A 24,899-nucleotide genomic window follows, 5' to 3' on the forward strand; every position below is an offset into this window, starting at 1 on the left:
GGCAAAATGGAAGTTTTCTTATGTAGATCAGTGTTAGGAATTAGAGTCATACCAAGCAAAGTGGTCCTGGGAAATATTTCAATGAACAATTGCAGTCTTTGCCCAGATATTACCAAAGTCTCTCACTCTATAGATTCTTATTTATAGTACCTATGCCTCAATCCATACCTTGCATAAAAATTAATACTGGATATTAGTATGCTATTGAATCCTTCAAGTTCTAGGAAATTAAGAGCAGTTTCCATTAAGCATTCTGTTTTTTGTTTAACTTGTTCATCCATTGAGCAATATTTATCGAGTGCTTATTGTGTGTCAGGTATGTTCTAGGAGCTGGACTCAACTGAGATCCTCAAAAAGGTGGCTTTCTGATGAGTACAAGGATGGCTCTATATATGAAATATCTCTAGGATAAATGCTCTTAGTTGTGAAGAGGACCTCGTGTTCCAGAGTGTTCATAGTATTGGTGCTGTTGAGATGACAACCTCTAGTAGGAGCTGAGGGCCCTCTGGCAGTGACTTCTATTGTCTCACCGCTCAGCAGGGTGAGTTTGGCTATACCACTGGCTGGGCAGGCGAACTTTCCCTTGGGTCCTTCCTGAAGCAGCACACACCTTTCCCAAGGAGAGGAGGAAAGTTTATGTAAGGGACTCTCTCTGCTGTCCCTCAGTAACCTCCAGTCTGTTTTGGACTGCAGGAAGGAGCCATAGAGTGGGCCAGCAAATTTTGGCCAGAGGGATTTATTTGCTTATGCTGTCAAAGTCCATGGTGATTGTATTGGTTTTTCTATTGCTGCTATAACAAATTACTACATATGTTGCAGCTTAAAACTACGCAAATTTATTATCTCACAATTCTGAAGGCCAGAAAACTGTGTACAATGGGGGCTCACCTGGGTCCACTTCTTAGCATCTCAGGGCTGAAATCAAGGTGTTTGCAGGGCTGTGTTCCTTTTTGGAGGCTCTGAAGATGCATCTGCTTTTAAGCTTGTTCAGGATGTCAGCTTGAGTTCAGCTCCTTGCAGTTGTGAAACCATAGAACTGTTTCCTTGCTGGCTGTCAGCCGGGGGCTGGTGTTTGCTCCTAGAGGCCAGCTTTTCTTCTCATGCTTTTCCAAAGACGCCTCTCTAGCAGGTGGGTTGAGTACCTCTCATGCTTTAAATCTCTGACTTCTTCATCTGCTACATCTCTCTGCCTCCAGTCAGAGAAAGTTCTTTGCTTTTAAGGGCTTGTGTGATTAGATTGGGCCCATCCGGCTAACCCAGGATAATCTCCTTATTTTAAGGTCCATAACTGTAATTACGTCTACAAAGTACATTTTGCCATATAATGTAGTACATTCACAGATTCCAGGGACTAAGATGTGGACATCTTTGGGGAGCACCGAAACTGCCACAAACATCTTTGGGTTGGAAGGTATATTTCATTGTGTCTTTGAAGTGTTTCTTTGGTGCCCTGGGCTTTTGTTGATCCCTTTTCTGCTCTCTGCTTTTTCTTGTCCATATTCTGAGAGTGACTCTAAAGTATACTAAACACGACCTATTAGAGTGCTTAAGGCACAAACCAAAGAGAGGTGACTTTATTGTATGTCTGCTTTGCACCAGGCACTGTTCCAGGCACAGAACATTCAGCCACGAACAAGGCAGATATGATGTCCTTGGAGCTTTCATTCTCGTGGGCACTGAGAACCAACTGAAAGGCTAAAACTGGAATTTGAGGAATTTTCCTCAGGTTCTAGATCTGTAGAGAGAGGGCTATCTTCCCATGACAGCTTCCTGACAGCAGTCTTTGCCAACATGGAACACTGTAAGCTGCCGTGGGGAGAATGTGGGATTGGGGTTAGCTAGGTTTGGGCTCTTGTCCTGGCTCAACATGGTCTCAAGGAATGTGAAAACGGTCTTGATCCTTGAGGTAGGAAGGACAGGCATACAGATGTATCTCCCTCTCAGTAACAGCTTGGATACTGCACACGCAACCATGTGGTTATATCGTTTTGACCTCTGACAATATCTTCAGCCTACAAGGGAAAGTTCTGTTTCTGTGGAACAAAGAGTGCTGTTCACATGTCTTCTGAGGCATGCAGCATATTCCCGTCAAGGCGGAACTCAGTTCATAAGACAAAGGAGGAGAAGTTAGGGTGCCTGGTGGTCCCCGGAAGACCAGCGATCTCACAGCTGGAAGGAGCAGGTGGATGAGGGGTGAACAGAGTCATCCTTGTCTTGCAGGGTCTTTGTTTAGCCTCTTCTTGACTCTTAGACTAGGACTCAGAATACACGTGGGGCCTGGTGTTATCTTCTGCCTCAAGCCTTGTTAGGGCTGGATGCTTCAGCTAGCTCCATGCAATCAATCCTTCAAGCACTTGTGTGGGTTTTTGCAGGAAAGAACACGTGCTCTTCCTCTCCTCCTGCCTGAAATTCAGACATTTGTGGAAAGTATTAGATTTTGTTTGGCTTTGTTTGATTTTACTGCCCACCTGTTTATAAAACATGCTTTCTCCTGGCAAGCAGGTACAATCTTCATCATTAGATATTTGGTGAATGACACGCTGTGCAGATTTACTCTTCAGACTCTGTGTTCACCAAATTCCTGTGGGAGAAGGGGAGCACAGAACTGAGGGATAAATTGGTAAATTTAGCAGCTCTATCTATACAGACATTTTCCCCTCAACTATACTGTATCTTCCTTGAAAAATGCTGCCATTTCTAAGATACAGGTTTGATTTTGTCCTGAATTATGTGGTAGTAGATAGATATACTTAACTGTTTAGAAATTGCCCAAAAAAAAAAAATTTTTTTTTAATGCATTAAACACATCAAATTTAAAAGTTAATGTTTATTGAATTGTTTTTAAAAGATTAGTACTTTCCTTAGACATGAGTTTTATAATTTCCTACTTCAGTAAAAAAATATTAATACATTTCTCAAAGGAAATCTTTACTGTTGTGTAAATAATTGGAGGCAGTGGTGATAGTCTGTGCATAATATGTGGCTTACTTGTTTTCAATTTGAAATAAAACATATTAATCCTAGGCCTGAGTTGGATTTTCTGCATATGAGCAAATTAGAGATGTGTGTCTACTTTATGAAGGTGTCTAAGGGAAGTTTTAAATGTCCCAATGAATGCATTATAATGTGCACTTGCAAGAGGAAGACAAAGTTGTGTATTGTGTTGAAGATACTTTTTTAATATATGTATATCCACATCTCACTCTATGTAGTAATAAAATAAAAAATTTTATTTTTTTAATATTTAGTAATAAAATAAAAAATTTTTATTCAGTTCCTGAAAAATTTGGATATGGATAAGATTTTTGTAGATTGGAAATAATTTTAAATTATATTTTAATTTCACAAGTATTCTGTCTTCTGTATCTATTTGGTTGTAACTTCTAATGCATTAGTAATACTCTCTTCCAGTCTTCATTTTGTGTAGTGGTAATCTATAAGCCAATACTTAAATTAATTTAGCAAACATTGATTGGGCCCTAGCCAGTGCCATGCACTGGAGCCAGGGAGGCAGATGTGTGCAAGGTATAGTAAGCTCTCTGAGTTGCTGTTCTGGTGGGGCAGTGGGTGGACAGACCAAGAAGGGTGCTCTGCAGGTCCTGATGGGGCCTCCTAACCTAGTCTTTAAGGATCAGGAATGAAGCATCCTCTAAGTTAGAACCTAAAGGATAGATGGTAGGCAGATAAAGAACAGGGAGTGGAATGTTCCAGACATAGGACATGGCATGTGCATTGATCCAGAGAGGAGAGAGAAGAGAAGGTAGCATTTAGGGGAACTGCACATGTTTGAGACAGTTGGAGTGGAGTGGATGTAGCTGTGGGGAGTTTGATGGGAGAAGGTGCGATGAGACATGACGCTATAGAGGTGAGCAAGGTCAGCTGAGGCAAACCTTCCCGAGCCGTGTTAGGTTATTGGGCCGCATCCTGAGAGCAAGGGGAGCCACAAAAGGCTCCAGAGGCTGAGTGACTTGAGGAGGTGAATACAAAACATAGAGTATTTCTGGGACTTTGAATGGTCTTTGAAACAGGGCTCACACCAGCCCGTCTCTTCCCCTGCTAATGTGCTTCTCCCTTTCTTTTGGTTTTTCTTCTACAAGCATTTACTGGATACGTAGTCATTATGTGCCAGGAGCTGTGCTAGACACCGAGTTGAAATAAAACACCAGCTCAAAAATGAAAGCCAAATTGACTTTGCCAGGTTATTGTCTTTTTTCTTTTTCAGTCTTCCATGACTTAACTATTAAGTTAGTGAGGATAGAAAGAATATAATGAAGCCATCTGTTAGACCCAGGAAGGATGGGGTACTGGCCCCAGAATGTTATGCTTTTGGGAAATGTTGCTATGTTGTGATTAATACATTTTGCAGAAGTGGGTGGGAGTTTTTGAGTAGTACAGTAAGCATGTATGTATTCTCCCTCTACTGATGTTATGATATTGAGTTGTGATCTAAAAATATTGAATAATACGTGAATTCCTGTTAGCTGAACACAGAAAGTAACAGTCTTTCACTTAAGATTTTATTTTCCCTCTTTTGCCCCCTTTCCTTACTTCATACAAGAAAAGCATTTGCCTCCTGTGAACAGTGGAGACTTATAGGAGTTCATAGCCAAGAGAAAGTTTTGCATTATGAAAATTAGTAATAGGAATTCCAGTCTGTGAATTGCTTACTGGAACTCTTTGGAAATGAGATTTGGCAAGCTTTCTCTGCCTTTGTCAAGTAAGTCTGAGCAGGAGACCACAGTTAATAGTAGGTGCGGACACAGGATTCTCAGACTCCATTTTGTGGGCTCTAGTTTCAAGGCATGAATTATTTCCTGGGGTTAATTTTATTCAAGGAAGTTAGATGTCTTTTAGATCTGATATGTACTCAAGCCAGCATATATTCTTCACCCTTCCTTTATTCCTGTCCAATCATCCTCCCTCTCTTATCTTTCATTGAATTAAAAAAATTGTGAAATTGCTCAAACATACAAAAAGGTACAGAGAATAACATGCAGAAGAGCCGTGTGGCCATCATTTTGCCGTGCGTGCTTCAGATTCAGGTCCTATTCAGGAAATAAAACATTACAGATGCAGTCGATGCCACCCGTGTATCCATGCCTCTTTCCTCAGAGATAACCCTGGAGTTGCATGTATTTATACCTTATACCATACGTACTTATGTTCTGTCAGTGACAATATACAGTACTGGCTTGTGTGTGTTCACATTGCTTAAATGTGTCTACTAATCTGTCACTTGTCTTTTTCATTCAATGTTATGTTTTTGAGATCTATCAATGTGGATAGATGTGGCATCTGGTTAATTTTAACTGCTGTATAGTATTGTGTTTTTATACGAAAGCTTTAAGAATCCATTCTTCTAGTCTTCGGCTTGTTTTTTCAGGTTGTTTATGGTGTCTTTTGCTATGTCATTTTACTTTTAAAAGTTGGATTCATTTTTTTTCCATTTTGGTTTGGGATTTTTGTATTTTAAGAAATCCTTCTCTACCCCAAATTCATAAGTATATTTTCTTATATTTTCTCCTATATATTTTAAACCTTCATTTTTTCTTTTAGCTCTTTAATCTACTGAGAATTTATTTTTGTATAGTGGTGTGAGATGAAAAATTTATTAATTTTTCTTACATGAATAGCCAGTTGTCCCAGTAAGAGTTATCGAATAGCCCATTCTTTCCTACCAATTTGTGATTTTAAGTTTGCTGACTTGCTTCATTATCTTCTTCGCATTTTATAATGTCCAAGCACAGCAAAGTAAAATAAAGTCTTGAGCAAAATATATGGATTATCCAAGCTTTAAACACAATGCTGAATTTGAGTTGTGATTTTTTAACCTTGGGATGTCAATCCGTGCCTGTATGTATAAATCCAACAAACACTCCTTTAAATATGAAAATTTGCTTGTATTGACTACAGGCCGCCAATACTGTTAATGAATACTGAGCATATAATCTCAAATAAACAACTAGTGTAGGAAGAATTCTAATAATGGCATTGACAGTTCTACCTTATTACTTACGGATGTCTTTAGCTGATGTCTCTGATAGAGACCAAAACCAAAATCAGTTAAACAAGCAAACAGACCAAAGCACAGACTATTGACAACAAATCATATCATAAGACGTGGTATTGCGTCGGTGTCTGCTTATGTAAAGGTCTGATATCCAAAGCAGATTTAACAAGGACCTTATGTTTACATCTGTGGTCAACTCCGATGGGTTAAACAGTCATGCAGTAAGCCCTGCTGTGTGCCTGGAGTTTTGATGAATTGTGGAACTTTTAAAGTAAGTAGAATAAGCTGGCCTCAATAGTAAGACATTTAATGAAAAACCTGAAGGAAAAATCATTACCTATGAAGACGTAAATTTATTCAGATGGAGAAGACAGCTTCTAAGAACAGCAGGAACTGTTCACTGATTTGTGCCCTTCAGGGGACAGATGACTGGTAATAGAGACAGTGGGCCAGTGTTGGGTCTGTGGTTTTTAGAAACATCTTTTGCACTTGGTGACTTGTGAACCTAATTGGTGTGACACACCTGGCCTCATGCAGTTGGCATCACCGTGGATCCTACTTGGGGCCAGGTAAACCGTTTGGCTTCTCTTCACTGCTTCATAGTCCAAAGCAAATGGTAGTGTGCGGGCCAGACACAGAATGCACAAACAACCACATTCCTGCAAAGAATACTGTTAAAGAGTGGCTCTGTGAACATTGTCCAAGTGGTTGTCTAAGTGGTGCTCAGTCTTTAGTGTGCAAAGGAATCCCTCGAGGATTCCTAGGTCACACTCTTAACTCCTGATTAAGTAGATCTCAGGTGGCTGAGAATCTGCATATTTAACAAGAACCCCAGGTGGTTCTGATGCAGAAGCTCCCAAGGCCACATCATGTAAGCGAAACCTGGTTATTCACAATCCTCTGCCATGATTTTGGTTGTATTCAAGTGCAGCTGGTACCATTTTAGTTAATATCTCTCTTAATAAACTCACTTCTGGGCTAGCTGGTTAGCTCAGTTGGTTAGAGTGTGGTGCTGATAACACCAAGGTCAAGGGTCTAGATCCTTGTACCAGCCAGTTCCCAAAAAAACCCCCCAAACAAACCTCATTTCTTTTGGATGAATAAATTTAATGAAAAAGAAAACTGTTATCACTGCTGTAAAAATAAAATCAACTTCACTTGCTATAAATAGTAGGTATACATGAACAGACATTAAGATAAAGATGTATATATATGTGTGTATATATATTTATATACACATGTACGAAATCATAGGTAATACATTTCCCTTCAGGTTTTTCAATTTAAATGTCAACTTGGGACAAGCTAATGTATGTGAGATATATATAAAAATTTGTATATATATGTGTGTATGTGTGTGTATACACACACACATACACACATATAAAAGGTAATAAGTGGATGAAATATGTGTATATTTCACCCATTTAACACTATCTTTTGTTTCAGTTTGGCAAATATTGAGTTAAAGAAAAGTGTTATAGGGGAAAGGCATTTTATCCCAAGCCTTCAGGAATTAGGATGAGGATATCTTAACCTTGCAGCAAGGAGAATTTATAATTTTAGAAATAGCAAGCTAGAATGTGGTTGATACGCTGTGAGATGGTAACTCTAGCTCTCTGCCTAGTGGAGAGAGGACATCCCCACAAGAGAACAAGTTTGAGAGCTAGCCAGGAAACAGAGGAAGGATGTTGGCCTTTTTAAGAACTACAAAACTGTATTTGCAGGCAAGTTCCTTCCAATTTTGGCAGTAAAGTTTCAAGGACGGAAAGAAGGAGACAAGGGACTGTTTGTAATTGTGAGGACTTACTATGTGTCAGGTACTGTTCAAAGTGCTTTGTACATGTCCTTTAATTTAGCGTTCATTTAAGCTCTGTGATATGTGCACTGCATTGTTAACTCTGCTGTATGGTTGAGAAAATTGAGGCATGGAAAATTTGAGTCATTTGCTCAGGGTTCTGTAGTCACCCCAGGTCCCCATGACCAGAGAATGGGAGAGGGGTGGTGGTGAATGACAAGGAAGAATCATAAGAATCTTATTATCACTTAGACTTTATAAAAGACATGGATTAACTACCACGTTTTAAGTCTTAAAAATTTACATTAAGTTAATTTGCATTTTGTTTTGTCCTGGTTTGTTTTGTTTTCTGTACAGTCCTGAACATCTATCATCCTGTGGGCCTCATGGTAACACAAAACACTTTACCTCCTATGGCTTCCAATTAAGACCTCTCAGTTTGTAGAAGTTCTCCTTCCTGCAAGTGCTCTGTAGGTTCAACTTCTAACCTTCAGTTGTAAAGTGAATGGAGAGAGAAAATAAAAACAAAACACCCCACCTGTTTTGCTCATCAATTACTCTCTATGGGAGGAACAATCATTAGCATGATCTGCGAATTGTATCTCAGAGACCTACCAGAGTATAGTATTTAAGGAAGAACCATAGGTCCCTCCGAGGACTGGGAGTGTGGGAAGACTGGACTCTGGGGAATAAACCATTCCAGAAGAGCTGCTGAATCAGGCTGGGCAAGTTCTTTCACGAGACCTTTACACAGTTTTTTTTTTCAAAATGTGCATTCAAGATTAGGCCTAGATATGATGATCTTGGTGATACTCACTTAAACTTCTGCACTTGGAGTTCTTTTTAAAAGAAAACATTCCAGGCTGCTATTTCTCAGAGATACTGAGTCCCCTCCATTTCCAGCCATTTTCTGTGTAGTCAACATTATAATTTCACAGCAATCTCTGATATGATAAATGTCAAAATAGCCCAACCTTAAAATAGCCTGGAAGTGTCTGATATGACATTGAATAAAACAATGCCCATAGAAACAACAAGGAAAGATGAGTTTCCCAGATTTTTTTCCTGTTTGACAAATAAGAATGACAAAAATGACCCTGCATCTTTTTCTCTTTGAGTGCCTGAAAACTCAGACACAAATTTGAGGCTTCTCAACTATAGATAGCAATTTTGGCCTCAAAGCCTGTGCATTATTGTTCTTTTTTCTTCTTTAGCTTAGGCCGTCTGCCCTAATTTATCTTTTCTTTGGGCCTAATTAATTACTTTCTTATATTTACTGTGCAGTTAGGTGGCTTAGTAAATATATGAATATATGAATTAGTAAATATAAAGATTTGACTAAAATGACATAAAAATAAGTGTTCTGTTTTAAATTTCCTGTTTTAGAAATAATGCTGAATTAACAGAGTGAAAGACAATTCCTTTCTCCCCTGCTTTTCACAGCTTTAAGTTTTACAGTTCCTTCTTTCTTGTGAGCCATCATAAACTTATGTCTCAGGGCCATTTCCACATCACCCGTCTTGCAGAATCATAGACGGAGTTGGGAATTTGTGGTCAGAGTTGTATTGGATACACACATGCGCATGTGCACAAGCTATTTTATCTATTGCATATTAACTAGTTTTAAATATATATATTCCTACACCATTTAAAGTCATTTATAAAAGAATTAGTAATTCTTATCTGAAGAAAACAACATGTAAATATATAGTTAGAATAACCATAATATCTTTTATTTTGGTTAGGAGTTGGTTTGTTGTTTTTGAAATTCAGGATGGTGAATGGTTTTAATTAACTTGTTTATTTTCAATAGATTTCAGGTTTACATTTGAGCTCAGAAACAAAGTATTCTTTCTCATTCCAGGTAGGACTGAACTCTACATCTTTCCCCGGTGAGGAGCTGGCTGAAGCCACAAAAACTTTGCTGGATAGTCTTGGGTCTCTGGCCCAAGAGGTAAGTTATATCTTTGCAGTACCAGGAAGCTGACCATCCACTCTCACTTTTTCCAATTCTGAGTGTGGCTAAGGGGTTCCTTTTGTTTGGAATATCATATGAGATGTAGTATCAATTTTAGAAGCATAAGTGATCTAAAAAATGATGTTTTGATCTTTTTACTTTAGAGATGAAAAAACCAAGACTCAGAGGTTGAGATAATTACTTACTGGCTAAAGACCCAATATCTAGTCCAGAACTTTCTCCCATTGTTTGTAATTCCCTCTGCCCTGGGGTAATGGTATTTGTAAAGAGAAGAATTCTCTCTCTTACCTACCATGCACTGCTTTTGTGTGACCAGCAACTTCTCAGTTTTGCTTCTTTAGTAGCAAGGCCACGGTGGTTTTACCAAAACAAGTGTTTGCTAAGTAGAGGGGATGACACAGTACCTCTAACTTAGCTCTTCTCTTGTCAACATCCGGCCTTTGAGGTTCAACTTTGGGAATATGGTCTCTTAATGAACATTAAGTGGCGTTTGCCTTTTAGGACTTGATGTTGACAAATGTACCGGGGTAATCTTTGTACTAGGATCAGAAGGCCTGTAGGCGCTTGCGAAAACAATTAACCTTTCCTGACTCCCAGCCTGCCAATGCTTCATGTGCCTGACTCCCAGCCTAGTTTCAAATTAGACTTAGAAAGGTGGAGCTGTCTGGAGCCCCCAGGCATAAGGAGCTAAGCCAGGGCCAGTGGGCACCAGCAATGCAGGCTGTATGCTACAGGACATGGGAAAAGAGTAATTTGTGGGGAAATTTTCTCAGACTTGGTCCAGCCTTATTTTTAGCTGCCCCTCTCTTTCTCTCTCTCTCTCTCTCCCCCTCCCCCCCCCTCGTCTTTTTTGGCTCATGTATCTAACTTACCTATTTTTTAGTGCCCATATCATTGTTTCCAAATTCCAAAATTCATGTTTTCTGACAATAAAAGCATTGAGTGTTCATTGTGGAAAATGCAGAACATTTGGAAAATACATACAGAAAACACCGAGATTACACACTTTTGACCTTTTAGTGTATTTTCTTCTGTCCTGTTCTTTCTTTTAATTCTGCTGTGTGTCGAATTGAAGAGGCTTGACTTTCAAGAGGAGAAGCCCTCTTCCAGCCTTTCATTCGTTACTCTGGTTATGAAGGCTGGTGGCCTTTTACAAGTGGAGAAGCTGGGCCAACCGGAGTTCTTCCAGGAGGCAGAAAGAGAAAGAGAAGCTGCTTGGCAAGTCCATGGCTGTTCCTCCAGGGCCCTGTTAGCTGACATGGACATGCCCTGCATTGCCCGGGCAGGTCCAGCCCTCTTCCCCCTCGTTCATTTTTGGCCTTACAGAAAGCAAAGCAGGGACTGTCACAGGGGAGGCTGCCTCTAAACTCAGCATTTGGTTACATCTGTTTTCTCTGACATCACTGGCCCTGCCTTTTGTCTGGAATAAAAAAAAAACAATAATTGCAAGCATATGACGTTCCCATGCTAATGTGGTGGAAACTCTCCAGCTGAACAATATGAATTTTTCTTGGCAGCCACTTTTTGTGCCCTGCTTGCTCCTGGTCCAGGACAAGTGAGGGAGAACCACCCGCTTCTCTCAGTAGAGCACCTTCAAGTGACTTTGCTGACAAGTTACTCATGGTCTAACTTGCTGTTTCTGTGGGGCACATGGGAGAAGATAAGCAAATACACTTGTGTGTTTGGTCAGTATTTGGAAAGAAAGTGGGTTGTTTGGACCAACACACAACCCTGGAAAGGAAAAAGGGAGCTGGCGTTTTCTGAGCAGTTGATGTAGTTTCACCCCATTTCCGGGTATAATCCACGTGACAAACCTAAGGTGGGTCCTACTGTGCCCATTTTACAGAAGACACTGAGGCTCAGAAAAGTTAGGCAACTTGTCCAGTCACCCAGTAAGTTAATTGGCAGAACTGGGATTTGAACCCAGGACTGTTGGACTCCAAAGCCTGTGTTCTTGCTTGTTGCTTTCTATTCCAGTATACCTTGGAGTTCATGATAAACTCTGGTGGTAACTGGAGGAGAAAGGAGACTCTTCAAAGAAAAAAGTAGGAGCTGGCAATTGGGTAGAAGTGGGGACTTACAGAGAGAGATGAATCAAAGCTGACTTGAGGTTCACGTGTGAGTGATGGGGAAGGTGTGTCTGACAAGACTGGGAAGCAGGACAGGGAGGCAGCGTCCCAGATCTTCTCTACCCAGCACCAGCCAGGTGCTTGGCATTGCTGGATGTTGGGGGCTCAGCAGTGAACACGCTAACTTCTCTGTATAATGTGACAGAAGGAATACATGCAGTGAAGAAAAATAAAGCAGGGTAAGGGGGACAGACAGTGCTCTGTGAATATTTCACAAGTTGCTATTTTAAAGGGGGTGAGTAGGGAAGTCCTCTTTGATAAGGGGACAGTTAAACCTGAAGGAGGTGACAGCCTGTCTTTGGAGAGGGAAGGGCACTCCAAGCAGGGAGAAGACTAGATACGAAGTCACTGATGCTAGGGCACGTTTAAGGACCATGTTTAAAGACCAGGAAAGAGGCCAGTGTGGCTGAAAGAAAGTGAGCAAGTGAGGTGGTGGCCAGAGGTGAGATCAGAAAAAGAGGCGAGCACTGTAGAGGCCCTGTAAGGCTTTGAGTTTATGCTGAGTGAAATGGGAAGACAGTGGAGGTTTGGAGCAGCAGGGGACACGATGTGACCTAGAGTTTACACTCTGGCTGTTTGATCGAGAAGGGACTGGGGGGTGGGGTGGGGGGGGCACGGGAGGATGAAGACCATTGCAGTGGATTGAGAAAGCAGTAAGTCAGTTACCCACTAATTCACTCAGCAGATGATTATCAAACAGCACCAGCATTTGTGGGCTGGAGGATGAAAGGCCGCCTCTCCCTGTGAGCCACGTAGAGCTTCACAGAGCAAGAGTAGAGTGTTAGCTGAGGTGTGGGAGGATGAGTAGGAGTTTGCCCCCAAGAAGGTGCTGGGAAGAGCCAACAGTTTGCAATAACTCAGTGATTGTTGGTACCTCTCTCCAAAGATGTGTTGGCTTTACATGGGAAGAAATGTGGTTTTTGATTGGGGGTTGGTAAGCTGGAGGTGGGGAGGCAGCCTGTGGAGAGAGACGTGAGTGGCTTTTACTCACTGTCATTTAAACATCTCTAAGGCTGTTCCATCAACCAATGAAAGTTTCTTTCTGAAATGAAAGGTTCCCTTCCCTATCTATGTGCCCCACACAGGTTATGAAAAGATAAAGCAAGGAAAAGCTACCTACCTAATTGTGTTCTTGTAGAGTGTGCTAGATGCTTCCTCTCTGGAGAGAGAAATCTGTGTGACTTCTGACCCACCCCTGGAAAGTCTAGCTCCAAACTGGAGGCAGAAGGCAAAGGTTAGGACCTACAGTTGTCAGGACCATGTCACTCAGGGAACCAGCAGGCTCTGTGAGGTAGAAACCTGGGCACATGGAGTCTTCCAGAGTGTGTGCATGGTCCCACTACCTCACCTCTCTGCTTTCCATGGTTTGGTCTTCTCAGGTGGTGAGAACATGCAGTGATATTTCAAGGAATGTAGGGCTTTATTAATGATTTATTGTGAAATGTGTGGATATCCAAAGTGCTCTATAAGTGTTTAATAAGAAGAGCAATTGGCCAAGAACTCCACAAGGTGCTGGAGTACATTTGTATGTGAGAGAAAGCAATGTGTGTCATTGATGCTTGTTGAGTATAAGCCACAGACAGCCTAGCTGCCTGGGGCTCCTGACACATCCTGTTTGGGGCTGTTCTGTGCAAGGCACTCTCGTGTATCATGTGATTTACTCCTCACTATGCTCTGTTTTAGCCTCATCATCTTGATGAAAAGTTGGGCCTTCAGAGACGTGGTGTGACTTTTGTAAGGCTATAAACCAATGAGGGACATAGCTAGAATTCAGTCAGTCTCCCACCTTATGCTTTTTCCATTGCTTGACACTTGACAGAGATTAGGGTAGGGGACGTAGCTGTTCAGAGAAAGCATTGGAAGATAAATCCCAATGAAACAAAGTCCATCCCCAGGGGCTCCACTAACTTCTAGGCTGTGCTTCTCAAAGTTTAATGGGCGTAGGAATCACCTGAGCATCTTGTGAAAATGCAGGTTTGAATTCTGCACACTAGCAGAAGGGGATCTCGGTACCTGCATCTCAAACAACCTCTCAGATAATGCTGATGCTACTGGTCCGTGGACCTGAAATCAGCAAGGTTCTGACAAACCTATCACAAGGCTTCGAGATGACGGACAAAATATGTTCTGGGACATGGCTTTTGAGAGGTCAAGAAAATAAAATGTTCTTTCTCTTCTCTGTCCCCAACCCTTGCTCCGTCCTTTCCTCCCTCTCCGCTTCCTCCCCATCTCTGACACCAGCTGTTCAGCATGAGGAGCTGGAGTGACATGCGGCAAGAGGTGATGTTTCTGACCAACATGAACAGCTCCAGCTCCTCCACCGAGATATACCAGGCTGTGTCCCGCATCGTCTGTGGCCATCCTGAGGGTGGGGGACTGAAGATCAAGTCCCTCAACTGGTATGAGGACAACAACTACAAAGCCCTCTTTGGAGGCAATGGCACTGAGGAAGATGCTGACACCTTCTATGACAACTCTACAAGTGAGCATCTGCAGACCAATCCCCGTCCCCAACCCTGTCCTAGCTCTAGACTTAGGCTGTGTCACCTCCTCCCTCTGTAGCAGTGTTGGATGCCTGTTTGCCCACCAGACTGAGCGCCTGGGGGAGAGAGGCTCTTCCTATAAGCTGACTGTCCCCAGTTCTTTGAGTGGGGCCTGACACATCTCAGGTGCACAGTAGTGTGTGTCAAGTAATTAAAGATTGAAAGTAAGACTCCCCAATTTTCTGGTGGATGTGGGAAGGTGGCTCCCAGAGTAATCAGGGATGAGATACTGGCAGAAAGCCAAATCTTGCATGATCTCACTTGTATGTAAAATCTGAAAAAATCAAAAAATCGTAAAAGCAGAATGGAGGTTGCCAGGGGCTGGGGGCAGAGGATGGGGAGATGTTGGTCAAGGGGTACAAAGTTTCAGTTATTCAAGGTGAGTAAGTTCTGGAGATCTAGTGCACATCATGGTGACTGTAGTTAATAACACTGTATTGTATACTTGAAATTTACTAACAGAGTATATCTTAAGTGTGCTCGCCACACACACAAAAAATGGTAACTGTGAGGTCACGGCTATATTAATAGCTTGATTGTGGTAATCATTTTACAATGTATACATATATCGAAACATCATGATGTCATGATGTACATCTTAAATTTATGCAATTTTTGTCAATTATACCTCAATAAAGCTGGAAACATTTTTTTTTAAGGATGAGAGGCTAGTACTTTTATCATCTTTATTGTTATTATTACTCCCATTGAGGTAAGCTTTATAATAAAAACTTAAAAGGAGCTATCAGTAATAATAATAGTAATAATAATAATAACAACAACAAAAGCTAACATTTAGGTAAAATTTTCTATATTCTGTACATTCTATTTATTTCATTTCACCCTCATGGTAACCCTGCAAGGAATGTTCTGCAACTCTCATTTCATAAGCTTAGGGAGGTTAAATGCCCAAAGCTACTTGATCATAGCTAATCCACGAGAACCAGAAATCAAGTCCAAATCCACCTGGCACCATGCTTTTTCCTGTAAACCACACCACCTGTAAATTACCTGTTAATAGTGGCGTGTGTGTACCATCCCACTTGAACATTCGATCTGCTGTTTATTTCTCGCTCTTAGTTGCAAGGCAGTGCTAACCTTGTAACACCATATCTGCTATCCACACTTGGGCAGTGTTGTGGGGATGGGTGTCCTGTGCCTGGTGGCAGCAGGGATCCAGTGTTACAGTTTCAAACAATTGCATCCTTTTCCTGGAAAACATGATGCTGGTGAGCTGTTCTCCATTTCCAACCGCAGGTGTGTCTTTCAGACACTGAGTGAGGAAGCTTTTTGTACATTACTGTAACACAAGAACCTTTTATGCTTCTGGAGTAAAACACTCCAGACATTGCAAGTTGCTTTTACAAGCCCGAGGAGGATGGCATTAGGGGCAGCTTTATGAAATGCCATCTTTCTCCCCCAGCTTGCACATCCACCCAAGGGAGGTTGGTAACAAATCCTCTTTTAAGAAAATTCTATTATCTTCACAGCATGTAGAGGATACTTGGTAACTAACAAAAACTGGAAAAACCCAGAATAAAAAAAAATTGGGGGGTCCTTGCAGATAATCCAACCTAGTTGTCTGTTATAACTTTGGATTTTTTGTTTTGCATTTTTATTAAGTATAAGTATACTTGCAATGAAATTTATTAATTAAAGGGAAAATTTTGGTTATTGAAAACTAAAGTCTGAATTCAGCCCTCTGATCTCCCCTCAAGAGTCCTGGTGATTTTCAGTGAAAACAGAGTGGTAAGGGCTGGCATGAGAGTATGAACCTAGAGTTATGAGAGCTTGTGCATAGTAAAAACATTTTTCTAGCTCGGCTTGGTTGTGAGTTGGCCATCATCAGTGTTATAATAAACTGATTATTTACCAAGCATCATTGTAGCTTTACAGATAACATCTAAGTTAATCCTCTCTACATTTCTGCCAAGTAGATATTGTGAACATTATTTTTTCAGAAGAGCAAACTGAGCTCAGATGAATAAAGTTATTTGTTACTTGATTGTTAAGTGGTAGAGCTGGAATGTGAACTCAAAACTGTCTGTCTGGCTCCAAAGCCCTTGTAAGTCCCTACCAGCACATGACCGTGCCTATGAATGAGTTTCATCTTCCATCTTCTTTGTAGCTCCTTATTGCAACGATTTGATGAAGAATCTAGAGACTAGTCCTCTTTCCCGCATTATCTGGAAAGCTCTCAAGCCACTGCTTGTTGGGAAGATCCTGTACACACCTGACACTCCAGCCACGAGGCAGGTTATGGCTGAGGTAAGCTGCCCAGGCCCAAGACTTCCTCCCCAGAATCCTCCCAGAAATAGAAGCAAAATAAAGGTGGCTTCAGATGGAGTGTGCTGAGTATACTCATGGCTCTTCTGGGACTTCCAAAGAATGAAAACCTCAAGTCTAATTCAGACCAGAGCTGGCCATTGAGGGCCAGTTCCCCAGCCTTAGGTATTTAAATCATGACTATAGGCAGGCATTTCTTGGGGATAGGGGGTGAGGGAATGACAAGGGGTTGCTGGGATGGGGTATCTTTTCAGGGAGTAGCTGAGTTGCTCATTGTCTCTGCCTCTCCTCCTTTTTCTGTGGGCCCTGGCTCCCTGCCTGACTCAAGGTGAACAAGACCTTCCAGGAACTAGCTGTGTTCCACGACCTGGAAGGCATGTGGAAAGAGCTCAGCCCCAAGATCTGGGCCTTCATGGAGAACAGCCAGGAAATGGACCTTGTCCGGGTGAGTGTCCTCTGATTACTATGTGGCTGCTTAATACTGGAGAGTTGAGTTTCTGGTCACTTTCCCAGAAGTGACTGAGATGAGAATTCTTTAAGTTGAGATTTAGTGAGCATAGCTCAAGCCACAGGGATGCTGCCTTTCTGGAAGTACAGGCCATGGTGCAGAGGTAACACTGTGCACATCAGCATCCATGCCTCTGGTGGTCAAATACCAGTTTTCTACAAAACGTAATGAGGGCTGGTATTTGGAAGTAGTTTGGTGCTTGTAGGATCTTGGCTATTTTTATTTCTGCCTCCAGCTCCTGAGCCAGTCTCAGCATATTCTTTAGCCTTCCTGTGTCTTGGTAGTTCTTAGAAGAAGGTGTGGGGGCAAAAGTGTGGTTTGACATGTAGACAGACCTGAGATATCCGTTCCTAAGGCACTGATGTGCGCAGAGCTGCCGTCACTGCGTGGAGGGAGGGGAATTGCAGTTAGTGCTTCCGAGCCACTTGAGGGAGATAAGTGCTCTAGAGACAATTGGATTCGAAAGCGGAGCAGTCTCAGCAAGAACAGAATGTCTCCTTTGCTTGAGCTTGAGTGCCATTTAATCACATCTTCCCTGCCTTGGGCTGAGTCAGAGAGTCATGAGACTATTTCCTATTTCCGTAGTAAGGGGGGCCTCTTCCTTTTGTCTCTGCTGCCACTAAGAAGTAGGAGAGGATTTTGCCTGCTTTCTTGTCTTAGACTGCATTGATCCAAGGGACGGCTGAGTTTTAAAGTCTGTACCTGCCTGGTGGGAACTCTTCTGAAGTTGGGGACTGTCCCCTGGTACCCTAGGAGGCAGGTTACCAGGGAAGAAATCTCCGGTGATGAAAAGCCAGGGTCTCCTTTGTTGTACTAGTCCTTTTATACAAGTGCAGAATTCTTCGATTGGAGCCTGTAAACAAGGAACTTCAGTGAGAAAAGCATGAACAATAATTTGTATGCATATACACTGACTAATAGCAATAGCTCATGTCCTCCAAGTGTGGGTCTCTGCTGGGCTGCAGTCTCTCCTCTGTAAGGGATTCACATGATCTTGCCATGGACAGCACTGTAGACCTCAGTGTGGTCTCAGGCCTTTTCTTCCTGGTCTTCTCCTAAGAATCCATATTTCTTTTAGCTGGATTTTTTCTCTGTAGGTCTCAGAGTATGATAAGGGGTCCTGGGGACTCGGTGAGTTTTGATTTGTGGGCCAATAGACACTTCCCTACTCTTAAATCGAGAGTTTGCCTTTGACACTCCAACTGCATATAAGCTCCCAGTTCTTACAGGACAAGGCCCTTGTAAACATGGCAGTGGTGTTCATTAGGAATCTAGCTGGGAGAATCCAGGGTGTGTGATAGGAAATGGAGAAGCTATGGCTAAAGCGAAAGGCATGGCATGCCTTAGAGAGACTTTCGTGTCAAGCTTAGGACCTTAAGCCCTGGGGGACCATGAAAGAGTTTTCAGCAAGGGGAGATGGAGATGCAGTACTCTGATATGATGGATGAATTGAAGAGGGAGGGCGGAAGAATGGAAGGCGGAGAGCAGGGCAGAGTCTCTCTGAGTGAATGGCCAAGGCATAATGCAGGAGGTGAGGCTGGGGACTGCTTGGTTGTGGGACAGTGAACGAGCCGGAGGCATCAGGGTGATTCTTGATTTTCAGTTAGGTGGATGATGGAGACGTCCAGTAGGCTGTTGGCTGTTGGGGTCTGCAGTGCAGGAGGGTGGTCAGGGCTGAAGACACAGATTGGATACCCGTCCTCCTGGGGTGGAAGTCAGAGGAGCCTCCTCCGAGTGCTTTCTTCCCTCCCTTAAGGAGTGTCCATTTAGCTCCACCAGCATGGGATTCTCAGCACCTCCTGCAGCCAGACATCTGGTCTATGAGGCAATGCCTGAGGCTTCTGCTTTTGCTGGGGTAGCCCTTATCTTTCTGCTGTCTCTGGCCACTGTCAGTGACCTCACTGGGCCTATCTCTGTGGTCTTGCTGTCCTTCTTGGACATGTTGCCACACTGGGCAGGGCAGCCCTACCCCAAATGCCATTTCTCTTCATACTGTTCTTTCTTATTCGTTCAGTTCAAGTATCCAGAGTAGTTTCAGAATTGCCGACTCATGCCTCTGTGAACTTTTGTGAGGTGCAACTTTGTATCTGTTATGTTAACAAAATACATATAATTGTTTTACTGATGACAGTATAAATTGTTATTCCTTACTGGAAGGCAATTGGGAATGAAAATTTCAAGAACCATAAAAAATATGCCAACCTCCATTCCACAACCCCCCAGGGATGTAGCCTGTAGAAGTAATTTTAAAGAAGTCACCGTATGAGAGAAAATGTTATGGCGCTAATAATTGTTATTGTGAGAAATTGGAAATAGACTAAACGCTCAGCAGTACAGGAGTAGTTAATGAAATTATAGTATATAAACTCTATAAAGTCATTGTGCTGCCATTAAAATAATAAGTATGAAGCCACAAGGGGGAAAAGCTTATAATGTTAGTGAAAATAAGACTGATTAACGAAAGCGGCAGTCTTCAGACCCCTGGGGATTCCAGTGCGGTAGAGCCAGGGCGGCTGCTTCCCTCTCGATGCTGTGGCAGGTGTTGCAGGTGTGTCTTCTCTTTGCTGAGTTGGCAGCCTACCTGTTTTCCTGGCAGCAGCGCATCTGCACAGGTCTCTGTGCCAGCCCCTCTGGATCTGCTGGTTGAGCACCAGATTGACTTGTCCTTCTCTTTCATGGTGGCCCAAGCGGCTAGGGAATAGGAAATGGAAAATAGGCCTCCTTTGTGTCATAATCCATACAGTTGGTCATGCACTTGGGAAAGATTATATTTTACTTCGTTTAACTAGCAGCATAATTTTCCCTAACTAAGCGGTAAAAGTAGGTTCAGTCTAGGGATAGGGTTTTTATGTAGGATCATCAGACTGAGTCTCGGAAGAAGAGGGGCAATATAATGCAGTGAGGGGGTACATTAGAGTCTGAGGGTTTGTGTTTCATATCCTGGCTTTGCTACTTATTAGCTGTGTGGCCTTATATTAGGGACTAAACCTCTCTGAACCTCACTTTCCCATCTGTAAAATGGGAAATATTAATGGTACTCTCCTCATGGAGTCAACATAGTAACTGTACAGAGTAAGTAGTATTGTTGTAACTGTAGTTAATACTGTTAAGCTGAGCTATTTGATATAATGGAAAGGAGGTGGACTCTGAATTCTGATGGCTCTGACTTTGTCACAAGTCCATACCTACCTATTATTATTATCATTGTGACTCAGCCTTGGTTAAAATCACATTCTTTTTTATTGAACCTCAGTCTTCTCACTTGTAAAATGGGGACATTTGTTATCTACCTCATAATTTTCTGTGAAGAAAAAAAAAAGAGATAATGTATGTGAAAGCATTAAATAGCACTCATCAAGATTTAGTTGGTGTTTACTACTTGCATTTTCTCATTGGAATGGCAGATGCTCTTGGACAGCAGAGGCAATGACCACTTTTGGGAACAGCAGTTGGACGGCTTAAATTGGACAGCCCAAGACATTGTGGCATTTTTGGCCAAGCACCCGGACGATGTCCAATCTGCTACTGGCTCTGTGTACACCTGGAGAGAAGCTTTCAATGAGACCAACCAGGCAATCCAGACCATAACTCGATTCATGGAGGTGAGGATCTGTTATGTGGATCATTTAGAAAAGGCTATGGCTTCTTTCTCTGAAAATAGTTTGGACTGGAGGAAAGGGTAGAAATAAAACGTGTGTAGTCTCACATAAGTATCCCTCAAGCCTAGTACAGGGCTTGGCATACAAAAGGCACTCAATAAATATTAGTTGAATGAGTAAATAAAACAAAATTTAGGTTTATTCTATATTGACTCAAGAATGTTTTGCTATCCATTGTCTTCCAGGTTTTCCTACATTCATGCATACGAATGCCTAATGGCAAGAAAGCATTCCTTTAAGATGTTATTATTTAGGAAACTTATCCAAAATCTAATTCAGGACAGATAAAAGTTTTAAAATTTATTTCTAAAAATTATGTTACTTTATAAGGATGAATAAAAGATTTTTTTGCTCTATTTGACTGTTTGATTAGTTGCTGTTACTCAAAATTGCTATAAAAACATAGAGGAAAATAAAATATTATCCTTGTTTTCACCCCTTTCTCTCCATAAAAATCAATGCTAGTAACTTATCTCTAAATACTTTCAGCATTTCTCTTAAATTTCAGTTAAAAACCAAAATGATCCATTCCTGGTTGAAGATTAGACAACTACTTTAGAAAGGATTAGAGAGTGAGGATAAAAAATCATGCAGTTAGTACTTGCCTTGTAGGGTAGCATCTGTCTCGGCCACTGCCTGCTTTCCTGACCACCAGTGTTCTCACAAAGGCTGTTCCTCCACCAGTGTGTCAACCTGAACAAGCTGGAGCCGATAGCAACAGAAGTCCGGCTCATCAACAAGTCCTTGGTGCTGCTGGATGAGAGGAAGTTCTGGGCTGGTATCGTGTTCACTGGAGTCACTCCAGGCAGTGTTAAGCTGCCCCACCATGTCAAGTACAAGATCCGAATGGACATTGACAATGTGGAGAGGACGAATAAAATCAAAGATGGGTAAGTGGAATCCTATCGCAACAGCCCAGTCTTGGGGAAGTCAAGTGCAGCTATTATGACAAGAGGTACTTTATTTTAACTAATAATTTAGTAGAAATTTCAACAAAAAATAACTCAAATGGGTGGCAGATTTTGGTGAAATTGGTACATTCATTTCTAAAGGGTATTCTTTCAGAGGTCATAAGATATCAGTATCTATTGATTCATCATTTCCACTCAAGGGAATTAATCCCAAGGAATGAAGTCAACAGCAACAGCAACAAAAATAAATAAATAAGGAAAAAAAGATGTTAGGGTTCTTTGTGCTGGTATTAACCATTTTTATGAAAGAGGGTGGATAACCGATAAAAAGGGAATGGTTAAGTAAATTTTGGTTGGTTCACTTGATGCATTGTTAGGTAGCCAGTGGAGGGGAAGAGACCAAACCAACAAGTAGTACGCTTGTTCTGACTGTGCCTATTTACGAATTATGTGTACATGTTAACAGAGACCAGAAAGTAAGATCCAAAAATAAGAATAGTGTCTTGGTATAAGGGTGGTGAGATTGGGGGTGATTGGATTTTGTTGTTGTTACATGGTTCTAAAGGAATTTTTGATCACTTGTGGTTTGGTTTTAGGTACTGGGACCCTGGTCCTCGGGCTGACCCCTTTGAGGACATGAGGTACGTCTGGGGCGGCTTTGCCTACTTGCAGGATGTAGTGGAGCAGGCGATCATCAGGGTGCTGACGGGCACCGAGAAGAAAACTGGTGTCTATGTGCAGCAGATGCCCTACCCCTGCTATGTTGATGACATGTAAGTTACCCACAAACCACTGTCTTTATTTAACCAGTTAGCACTTTTCCAGGTAGAATGTGTGTGTGTGTGTATGTGTGTGAATCATCTGGAAATAAGATGCCAGATGTAGGTTTCAGCCACATCATAGACAGAAATACTTATGTGCCCACAAGTAATCTTCCCTCTTTTCTTGCCCATGGTTACCACTGCTTTTATTTTTTACACTCTACTCTTTTGGTCAGAATTTGCCCAGTCTGCAAGTTTGAAATGTGTCATGGGCAAACACATGCAAGCACATATTCTCACATACCTCCAAACACAGAAACAGCAGTCTACACTTGTAAAAGCAGATTTGGTGTCAATTTATCCACTTCCTCTAAGTGGTAAACCACATTTTGAAACAATCCAAATGAAACTGAACAAAGCTTCTTTGTCTTAGATTTTTTAAGATAATCTTTTAGTGTTTAGTCACTAAGCTGGCAAGTTCTTATTGTGGGAAGTCTGCCTTTGGATCTAATGATTTCTTATAAGAGAGAATGGGCAGAGGTGTAGTTATTCCAAACATCTGAAATATTTAATGTGCCTTCCAAATTCTAGAAATTCTCTTATTCTGTTTTCGTTGGTGGTGTGTGTGTGTATGTGTGTGTAGGAATCGGTGCAGAAAGAGCAGGTTCCTTTCCTTGTGTTTGCTGTTTTGCATTGAATAACCTGTTTCCTTGTATGGTTATCTAGCTTTTCCAGGTCATCAGAAAATATCCTGCTTTTCACCTTCAGAATAATTAGACAGAATTTTCCAAAGGACTTTTCTAAAGACCCCTAAGCCAAGGTTTATTCTAGAAAGGATGTCTTAACATGAGAATACGGGAGTTCAGAGGCATTAAGAGCCTTTGCTAGTTGTCACACAGTGAGTAAATGCCTAAGTGGTAAATCTGGGACTTGAACCTCAAGTGTCAGGGTCCAAAATCTGTGTGCCTTTTACTTTGCAGCACTGCATTTCCTAGTCTAGTTTGGAATCGGAAATATTACTGCCTGAAGTGTATTCCTGCACTGTGATAAGAGTTATGCTAAGCAAATCAATAGTGAGATGATGTTTGAGATGTTGAATGAGAGAATGAGTTGGGTTTTGGTTTTTGTTTTGATTCTTAGTACTTTAAAATAATTCACTTTTAGCTTAACGACATTCCACAGTTACTAAGTTCCTACAGCAAACCCCCAAAGAAATTTTACTTGGCAACACTGTGTTAGCCTAATTTTTATGCTTACCTTACACTGTTCATGAAGCACCCATTAAGCTGTGCATTTCAGAGTCCAGAGTGCTAGCATGCAGGCTCTGAGGCCTTGACCCATGAGCCTGGCTCACACGTGTCTTTCATTCTCCCCTTGCCCTCCAGCTTCCTGCGGGTGATGAGCCGGTCAATGCCCCTCTTCATGACACTGGCCTGGATTTACTCTGTGGCTGTGATCATCAAGGGCATAGTGTACGAAAAGGAGGCACGGCTGAAGGAGACCATGCGGATCATGGGCCTGGACAATGGCATCCTCTGGTTTAGCTGGTTCATCAGCAGTCTCATCCCCCTGCTTGTGAGTGCCAGCCTGCTGGTGGTCATCCTGAAGGTAAAGCTGCCACTCACTCTTCCTTGCCAGGGAACTCCTGAACAGTCCAACATAGCCTAAGGGAGGAGAGGAAGAAAATCACACTCTGGGAGGCCAGGCGTTCTACATGTCATTTCCTACAGTTCCCTCTGTTTATAGTTGGAGAAAGTGAGGCCCAGAGAGGGGGCAGCAACCTACCCAAGGTCAACCCAGCTGGTTAGCAGCTAAGCAGGACTAGAATTCAGGGCTTGTGCTTTCCAGGTAAGCACCTACTTAACTGCACCATGCTGCCTACTTGGCAGTGGCTCGTGGATGCTTTCTTAGAAGAATTGGGTGGTCCCAAAGTGTCCAAAAACTATAATCAGAAGGATATATGCTGTCACAGGTCAGGTTGTCTGGAGGCAGAGGCTGAAACAGAGTTTGGCATATGGTTATTTATTAGGGATCAACACTTGTGGAAGGGATGTAGGGTGTGCAGGATTGGGCAGAGGGAGGAGTTGAACTGCAGTGTGTGGCCAATCCCCTGGGGCACCCTGGACCATATACAGTTTGGTGGAGTTGTTCCTCACTGAGCTGAAATGTCTGGCCCTTTATGCTCCCTCAAGGCCTCCCTCCCTGACACTCTCTAGCTCAGCCCCATCAATCAGTCAATGAATGTTGGCTGTCCTGGAAAGTGTATGTTCCAGGGCCAGGTGGCTCTCTGTAGCTGTGACAAACCCAGAGATGCTG

At 42.1% G+C, this 24,899-nt stretch overlaps 1 protein-coding gene across 2 annotated transcripts in view; it reads left to right on the top strand.

Annotated features, from left to right (window-relative positions):
- The window catches only part of ABCA1 (ATP binding cassette subfamily A member 1), a 128,961-nt gene that overhangs the window by 62,569 nt on the left and 41,493 nt on the right, over window positions 1-24,899 (top strand). For both annotated transcript variants that reach the window (XM_063081514.1, XM_063081515.1), the window contains 8 exons: window positions 9,673-9,762; window positions 14,157-14,397; window positions 16,587-16,726; window positions 17,073-17,189; window positions 20,657-20,854; window positions 21,596-21,801; window positions 22,419-22,595; window positions 23,969-24,191. In XM_063081514.1, coding sequence (XP_062937584.1) covers window positions 9,673-9,762; window positions 14,157-14,397; window positions 16,587-16,726; window positions 17,073-17,189; window positions 20,657-20,854; window positions 21,596-21,801; window positions 22,419-22,595; window positions 23,969-24,191 — 1,392 coding nt within the window. The remainder of the gene's footprint in view (window positions 1-9,672; window positions 9,763-14,156; window positions 14,398-16,586; window positions 16,727-17,072; window positions 17,190-20,656; window positions 20,855-21,595; window positions 21,802-22,418; window positions 22,596-23,968; window positions 24,192-24,899) is intronic.

This window comes from Cynocephalus volans, chromosome 17 (assembly GCF_027409185.1).
Source record: "Cynocephalus volans isolate mCynVol1 chromosome 17, mCynVol1.pri, whole genome shotgun sequence".
NCBI lineage: Eukaryota > Metazoa > Chordata > Mammalia > Dermoptera > Cynocephalidae > Cynocephalus > Cynocephalus volans.